Source organism: Bubalus bubalis, chromosome 4 (genome assembly GCF_019923935.1).
Source record: "Bubalus bubalis isolate 160015118507 breed Murrah chromosome 4, NDDB_SH_1, whole genome shotgun sequence".
Classification (NCBI taxonomy): domain Eukaryota; kingdom Metazoa; phylum Chordata; class Mammalia; order Artiodactyla; family Bovidae; genus Bubalus; species Bubalus bubalis.
The window spans coordinates 44213110-44220993 of NC_059160.1; the positions used below are offsets into that span (position 1 = coordinate 44213110).

The following is a 7884-nucleotide window of genomic DNA, read 5'->3' on the forward strand; positions in this document are numbered from 1 at the left end:
GGAGCCCTTCAGCTTAGGCTGGAGCCTTCCCCTTTCTGAGCAACTTAGAGGGCTCCTGCCCTTACCCTTTCAGGGGCTTGATTTCCCAGCCCGCACGTCAGGAACCTCAGACCCCTTCCTGCTGGAAGTGTATAGGGTCTCTGAATTAAACAAGACCCTCTAGGACTACCAAAGAGTTAAGCAACGGGAATCCACCAGCTCCCTTCATCTCCGCAGAACCTAGAGGCTGGAGGGGAGGGAGCAGGGAGGAGGGGCAGTGGGAAGCCAGCCTGCTCCCTCTGCCCTCCCTCCCTCCCTCCTCTCTGCCTCCATCCCTCCCTCCCTCCCAGGCCAGCCCGCCAGACCTGGGGGTCTGGGCCAGCAACAAGTTATTATCATCATTGCAAACATGGATCAAGGAAACAGAGGCTGCCGGGAGGCCCGGGGTCCATGAACTGCTGTACGAGGCTGTCGGACACTGAGTGAGTGATGGGAGGTCCTGCAGCTTCCTCCAGCAGGGCCAAGGGGGTTGGGGTCAGAGCCTGGAATGCCTCTCCTTCCTTCTCTCTTCCTGGACATATCTCGGGGCCCTGCTCTCTCCCTCTGACCCCGGCCAGCCCCTCTAGACTCTCTCTTTCCCATCCCTTCCTCTGACTGAGATTTTTAGCACTGGTGAAGGGCTGCCCTCCTCCGATGCTCCTGGCTTGTGCCCACTCCTGCCTGGACAGGCACTGAGTCTGCTCCAGCAGGGCTTGACTCTCCCTCGACTCCGAAGAGGCCCCAGCTCCATAGTGGAGGCAGCAGGGACCCCCGAATCACCCCCATGGCATGGTCCCTCCACTTGATGCCTGCATGCCACCCTCCCCCAGGGACAGCCAGTGACCACGGCTGTGGTTATTACTTTTGTTAAAAGCTGCTTTGCTTCCTGCTTCCTGCGTCCCCCTCCCCCCACTCCAGGTCACAGTTCTGTGTCACAGATATTTTGACTCCCAGCTGTCTGGCTCAACAGAAATGTCCCCAGACCATGCCAGTTCTCTGGGAACAGTTCTGCTCTTCCTGTCCCATACAGGACTAGGGGAGAGGTCATGTTGGGCAGCAGAGAGAGGAACAAAAGTTTAATTAAGAGTCTTTTACCAGAGAGGTGATTTTCCTGCTTTTAAATCCTCCCAAATAACCTGGTGGGGAGGTGGTGTTGTCTGCTCCTTGTAAAATGTTAAGGAGCACGAAGCCCAGAGAGGTTAAGCCACTAGCCTTAGGTCACAACAGCTTGCAAACCATTCTGGAATCTCAGGTCTGATTCTAAAAGTCTCACATCTGTGGCCAGGAAAGAGGGGATTCTGCTCTTCTCAAAACCGCTAGGGTGTGTATTATAATTTACAAATAAAAGGTAAGGGTGATAATCTTGGCCAGAGTGGGTGCTGTTCCCTGAAGACCTGACCTGCCTTACAGAGCAGAAGGAGGAAACCAGTGCAGGGTGGGGGTGGGGAACAAGGTCACCTCCAGGAGAGGGTGATGACTCTGGAGGCTGCTGCCCACTGCTACGACCGAGCTCTGGGAAGCGGGGAGGGGAAGGGGGCTGGTGCAGGGAGTGCTCCTGCCCCTTTAAGACCCAACTCTTCCGTGCTCAGGTTAGGATAGAAGGGCATTTAAAAATAATAATTTTACCTTCTCAACCCGTATTAACCACAGAAAAATATTTTTGAATTGTACTAAATGTTACAGGAGAACAAAAAGGAAATAAACAAAGAAACGCCAGAAGTGTAAAAACCAGTCTGGTTTCAAAAAACTAGTTTCTGATCCTGCGATAACGTGTGCCAGCCCCCAAAGACTGCCACCACCTCAGAAGCTCTTTGCCTGGCTTCCTGCCCACCAGCCTGGCTTGTCTCCAGTCACTGCTGTCCAGGCTACCTTCTGCCCCTCCTCTGGAACTCTGGATCCCTTCTTGGCCAAGGCCAAAGACAGATCCTCACAAATCCTTGGACTTCCTTGTTCCTTTAAAATTTTCCAGAACTCCTGGGTTCTGTTCCTTAATTCCAAATTACCACCCTGGCAGCTGATTGGCAGGTCTAAGATAATTGACACAACCACCTTCCAATGAATTTTACTCTCTCCTGCTCCCTCCCTATAGGGCTTCTTGGGTGAGGTTGAGCTGTGTAAGTTGTTGACTGCACAAAGATGCTGAACAAGGAGGTGGGCCGACACCATCTACACATCTTCAGTGTGCGTGACTGCTGGGCTTCTTTTGTCTGTTTCTATTTAGTCTGTCCCAAGGGGCTCCTTCTTCTAACTTGTATTCCATTGACTATGGAGTCAGTGACAGGAAAACAAGGCCGAGGGAGATTGGGAGTGTGGGAAAAGCGTTTTACAGTCTCATTGGCTATGTCACATGGGCAGCAGGGCATCTTCCTCACCCACCCCAGCAAAGACCTCCCAGGAAGGACCTGCATCTTCAGAAGGGGTCCTCCTCTGTGGGCCCACGTGTGGCAGAAACCCCCAGGGAGTGGAGACTCAGACTCCAGGCCCTGCACTACCACAGGTCTCTTTGTGAACTTGAAGAACTTGTCTTCCTGTGTAGGCCTCAGTCTTCTTGTCTGTTAAATGGGGCACTAGTGCTCCCTCCCTGGGTTACATCAGGAACACCCATGCTGCAGGTGTTCACTCTAGGCATCAGCAGAGTGTAGATCTTCAGGTAACTATATTCCTGTCCTTCCTTCCTGCTCCAGGTCGCCATGGGGATGGCTGCCCTGGGCCTCCTCTGGGCAGCGCTCCTGCTCCCTCTCTTGGTGTCTGGACTCCCCACCGAGGAGCCTACCTCTGGGGAAGCTGTGGCTTCTAGTTCCCCTGGGTTCTGTCGACGGTGCTGTGACTCTGAAGACCCCACGGTCCTTGCTGATGCTGCGCATGCATCCTCAGCCTCTCCGTCTGCCCTCCCATATGTGCTGCCTGAGGTCAGGCCCTACATTAACATCACCATCCTGAAGGGTGAGGACCCACACAGGACTCGGGCTGGACTGGCCTGGTTGGCATCAAGGAGGGCATGTGGGAAGATCTCTTCCTGGGCCTGGGGGAGGTGAGGTGAGAGGAGCAGGAAAGACCAGGACATAAAACTGTCTCAGACCCTTTCTTTCATTCACACATTATATTGAGTACCCACTATGTGCCAGGATCATTCTGAATTCTTGGAGGGAGTGTGTACAAACCAGACAGAGATGCCATGTCTGTGGAGCTTCTGTTCTAGTGAGGAAGGCACACAATGAGCAATAAACATATCACCCAAGTTAAAGAGATGGTTGGTGATAAATGCTGTGGAAGTGCTGAGGTGGAAAAAGCACTGGGAGTGCAGGTGTGGGGCACGGGTTGCATATTGAATGGGGGTGGTCAGGGGAGGTCTCACTGAGAAGGTGGGGAAGAAGCCATGTAGATACCTGGGGAAGAACATTCCAGGCAGAGTGAATAGCAGGTCACTCTATTCACAGAGTGAATAGTGGGCCTGGTATGTTTAAGGAGCAGGGGACAAGCAGAGGAGCTGAGGTTAGAAACAAACTGTGGGTTTCTTCTCTGAGTGAGATAGGGAGCAAGGGAGGGGTTGAGCAGACAAGGGGCCTGACCCGGCTTAGGTTTCAAATGGATCCCTCTCATTTCTCCTGGAGACTAGGTGGTGGGAGACAAGGCTAGAAGTGGGGAGAGCTGTGGGGACCCCCTGAGCCATTCAAGTGAGAGCTGACTCCCTGTCCTCTAAGACCAGACCCCAAGAGAGCTACTTCTGCTGTTGGGGGCTGCGAGCAGCTGGTCAAACTCCCGGGGCCGGGCCCTTGACATTCTTACCTCCGTCTTTGCTCACAACAACCCTGTGAGGGCGGTATACTTAATCCTCCCACTTTGCAGATGGGGAAACCTGAGCCTCCGAGAGAGGAGGAGATCTTCTGGGGTCACACCACTATTCAGGGGCAGAGCTAGGATTTATGGGGAGGAATGCAGAGGACCACTCCACTCCACGGATCTGAGACCCTCTCTTCCTCTCCCCGGTTTTCTCACCACCTCACACATCACCCCTTCCCCAAGGCCAGCAGAGCCCTCTGTGTGAGGTTAACGAGGTACCTGGGTGTCAACAGTACTTCCCCGTCATTGTCCTCCATAAAATCCCATGTCACCTCTCCTGGGCCACCTCTCTAGCTGCCTGTTAGGTGGGTGGGCATCTGCTGTGGCGGAAGGCACCTTTCACCTTCCCTGAGTCCCAGCCGCAGCTCTTCAGCTTCCTTGCTGTGTGGGGCAGCAAGGTCTCTTCCTTCCTGGGCTCGCTGCATCATATATAAACTATGACTACCATCCCTCGGGACTGGGATGAAGAAAGTGCTCTGCAACCTGTAAAGTGCAGGGCATGTGATGAGGTAGTTACTTCACCAATGGGGCTGGTGAAGAAGACTTCTGCAGAGACCTTGACGCCCCGCTCCTTGCTTCTCTCCAGGCTTCTCCTCCGAGGGCCTGTGCCCTCTTTTCTGCCTCTTCCTAGCAACATCGCTGTGGTCAGAGGGGGCCCCGGGAGAACACAGGGCTGTCCGTTTCATTCAAAGGGATGTGACTGAGGGTGATTACTGGCACTGACAGGCAGCAGCAAAATATTTGGGATCTGTTTCCTCAAGAAGCATAGCTTCCCAGGTGGCACAGTGGAAAAGAATCTGCATGCCAATGTAGGAGACGTGGGTTCGATCCCTGGGTCAGGAAGCTCCCCTGGAGGAAGAAATGGCAATCCACTCCAGTATTCTTGCCTGGAAAATCCCATGGACAGAGGAGCCTGGAAGGTTATAAGTTCATAGGGTCACAAAGAGTCGGACATGACTGAAGCGACTTAGCATGCAGAGTGGCACTTACCTGGTGGTTCAGTGGTAAAAAATCCACCTGCAGGAGATGCAGGCTTGATCTCTGGGTCGGGAAGATCCCCTGACAAAGAGAATGTCAGCCCACTCCAGGATTCTTGCCTGGAGAATCCTATGGAGAGAGGAACCTGGTGGGCTACAGTCCATGAGGTCGCAAAGAGTTGGACACAACTGGAGCAACTTAACTTGCATGCATGCTGCCCTGCTCCTAAGCCATGCCATGCCACCCAGGCGAGTCCCTTCACCTCCCTATGAATGGCGGTGGACATGGTGTCTCCTTTAAAGGGTCATTTGGGGCAGTGATGCCTGGCGTGCAGTAGGTGCTCAGTAAATGGCGGTTCCTCTGGCCTACCTTCTCTTGGCAGGGTAGAGCCTTCTGCAGATGCTTAGAAGCAGCCCTGGGCACCTGCCCTGACTTTTCCTCTTCTTGTCCCCACAGGTGACAAGGGGGACCGAGGCCTGCTGGGCTCACCCGGGAAGCTGGGCAGGGAGGGTCCCCGGGGGGACCGTGGCCCCCAGGGCATCAAGGGTGCCAAGGGGCAGGCGGGCAGCCCTGGCAGTCCATGCCAGACACGCTTCTCGGCCTTCTCGGTGGGCCGCAAGACAGCCCTGCACAGCAGCGAGGGTTTCCAGCCGCTGCTCTTTGACACGGTCTTCGTGAACCCCGATGGGCACTTCGACCTGGCTGCCGGCCACTTCGTCGCCCCGCTGCGCGGTCTCTACTTCTTCAGCCTTAATGTGCACAGCTGGAACTTCAAGGAGACCTATGTGCACGTGGTGCACAACGACAAGGCGGCCGTCATCCTGTACGCGCAGCCCAGCGACCGCAGCATCATGCAGAGCCAGAGCGTGATGTTGGCCCTGGCACCTGGCGACCGCGTGTGGGCACGGCTCTTCAAGCGCGAGCGTGAGAATGCTGTCTACAGCGATGACATAGACACCTACATCACCTTCAGCGGCCACCTCATCAAGCCCGAGGACGATTAGTGCCTCCCCTGGGGCAGCTCTGGCCTGGGGTGGCTGTGGGCAGGTCTGTCTCCTGTGGGGGCTTCAGTTTGCCCATCTGTAAAATGGGCCCCTGACCTAGCATTCTGGGCAGCCTTCCTCCTCTTTTTTTTCCCTCCATCACTCCTCCTAGCCTGTTCCTGCCTCTCTCCTCTTGAACATTTTAAGAAACCTCCTAACCTAAATCTTCTAGAACTTTCCCAACCTTCTAGATCAGCCATTTTCAAACTTGAATGTGATACAAATCACTGGGGCATTGTGCTGAAATGCCCAGGACTGGGCCCAGGATTCAGCATTTCTAGTACATTCCTGAGTGATTGCTGGTGCTGCTGGTCTCTGGAACCCCACTTGAGTAACCAGGTCCTACAGCTTTCACAACATTTTGATACTTTCCAAACATTCTGGAATCTTCCCAACATTCTGGAATCTTCCCAACATCCTTAAATTTCATCTTTCTAGGATACTTCCTCCTTTTGTCTCTTGCAACCTCTTCCTTCTCTCTGAACTCCTGTCTGCCCACCACATGCTCACCCATAGTGCGTTTATTCAGTTGCTGAACATTCACTGATCACCCTCTCTGTGCCCGGCTCTGGGAAGGCTGAGGCGAAACAGACACAGGCCCTGTTTTTGGGGAGCACCCAGTCCAGCTGGGGAGAGGAGACACAGAGGATCCTGAAAACAGCCCCAGAGAACTTCTTGGGGCTCTGATCATATACATCTGTGTTATGGGCATTCAGGCACTGTGGCCCCTCATTACCCACCACTCAAGGCTGACAGGTTAGGGTACCGAGGCAAAATGGGTATCCTCTGCCTGTTCCTTTCTTTTCTGCCCCATGCCCATCCTTTAAATCAAACCCAGAGGGACCTTGGTCAGGGGACAGGTGCTATCAGGAGAGGACCCAGGGGTTTGGAGGCATTTTGGGGTAAGGCATCCCCTGAAGAAAGAAGCCCAGACCAAGGTCCCTACACAGCTGGGATGGATGCCTGCGAGGGCTCCTACCCACCACCACCCTCAGGGCATGCCCTCCCTGCCTTGCTCCCTGGTGCTGTCAGGGCCGTGCACAGCCCTCTCTGCCAAAGCTGCCTGGGCCTCCATCCTCCTAGGCTTCCAGCTGCTGTCAGACACTAATGTCTGTCCCCAGGTGCTCTGACCTCCTTGGTGCCCCTCGCCAGCCCATGCCCCTGGCCCTCCACACTTTGTTAAGGTGCTGAGGCCCTGCTGCCCAGCAGAGCTGCCTCTGGCTGCTGCTGCAGTTACAAATGCCACTGCCGGGCAATGAGCCAGGAAGGAGGGCACTGGGCTTTGGACCCCTCAGCAGGTCTGGGGAACTGAAGCCAGTCATGTTCCAGGTCAGTCTGGGGATGCTCCTCTGAGCCATGATGCTGAGGGAGGCACTGGGAGAGGCTGAGGCCAATTGAGGGACATCAGGACTTCTGTCCTTTCCCTTCTCCCAGGGTGGGTCAGCCTGGAGGCCCCCAGCCTTCCCCTTCCCCAGCCCCAGGTGGCTGGAATCTCTTCCTAGAAGGAGATGGCCTCCGCCCATTGGTGCTTGTGTGGACTTGGGGGCAGAGGTGACCCCGGTGCTGGTCTCTGGTGCTTACTCCTAGCCAAGGGAGCCATGGCCACATGGCTGGGGGGTGGCAGCAGGGCCTGACCTGATGCCTTGAAGGCCGGTCCTGTGCAACAGCCCCAACCTCCCCAACCTGACTTCACCCCTGCCCTGCTTGACCAGTGTGATTAAAGGTTTTATGTCCTCTTGGCAATTCGGGTTGGTTGGTTCTGCTCTGTTTGTTCGCCCACCTTGGGAGGCCGGTGTGCCCCATTCTGCTGCGCCCAGGTCCAGGGCTCCAGAGGGACCCAGGCAGTCCAGGGATCTACTACACGTGCTCCCCAGCCACAGAGAAGCCAGCGCCTCTGGTCACTCACCCAGCCTGTGCGCCTTGGAGGCAGTGGAGCCAGCTGAGTCTGCTGTGCCACTCCCTGGCTGTGGCCTTGGGAAAGTCCCCATGTCTCTGAGCCTCAGTT

General features: G+C 55.3%; 1 protein-coding gene across 1 annotated transcript; it reads left to right on the plus strand.

Moving 5' to 3' along the window:
- The first annotated feature begins 301 nt into the window (after positions 1 to 301).
- On the plus strand, positions 302 to 7622 carry C1QTNF6 (C1q and TNF related 6). Its single transcript, XM_006057000.4, has 3 exons — positions 302 to 461; positions 2703 to 2961; positions 5293 to 7622. Exons 2-3 carry the CDS (start codon positions 2709 to 2711, stop codon positions 5838 to 5840), a joined length of 801 nt encoding a protein of 266 aa, XP_006057062.1. The 5' UTR covers positions 302 to 461; positions 2703 to 2708; the 3' UTR covers positions 5841 to 7622.
- Positions 7623 to 7884: the final 262 nt, after the last annotated feature.

Excerpts from the sequence above, each read along its gene's own strand:
- C1QTNF6 (XM_006057000.4), top strand. The coding sequence starts at position 2,709 with ATGGGGATGGCTGCCCTGGGCCTCCTCTGGGCAGCGCTCCTGCTCCCT. Across the intron at positions 2,962-5,292 it reads TAACATCACCATCCTGAAGG|GTGACAAGGGGGACCGAGGC; the intron begins GTGAGGACCCAC and ends TTGTCCCCACAG.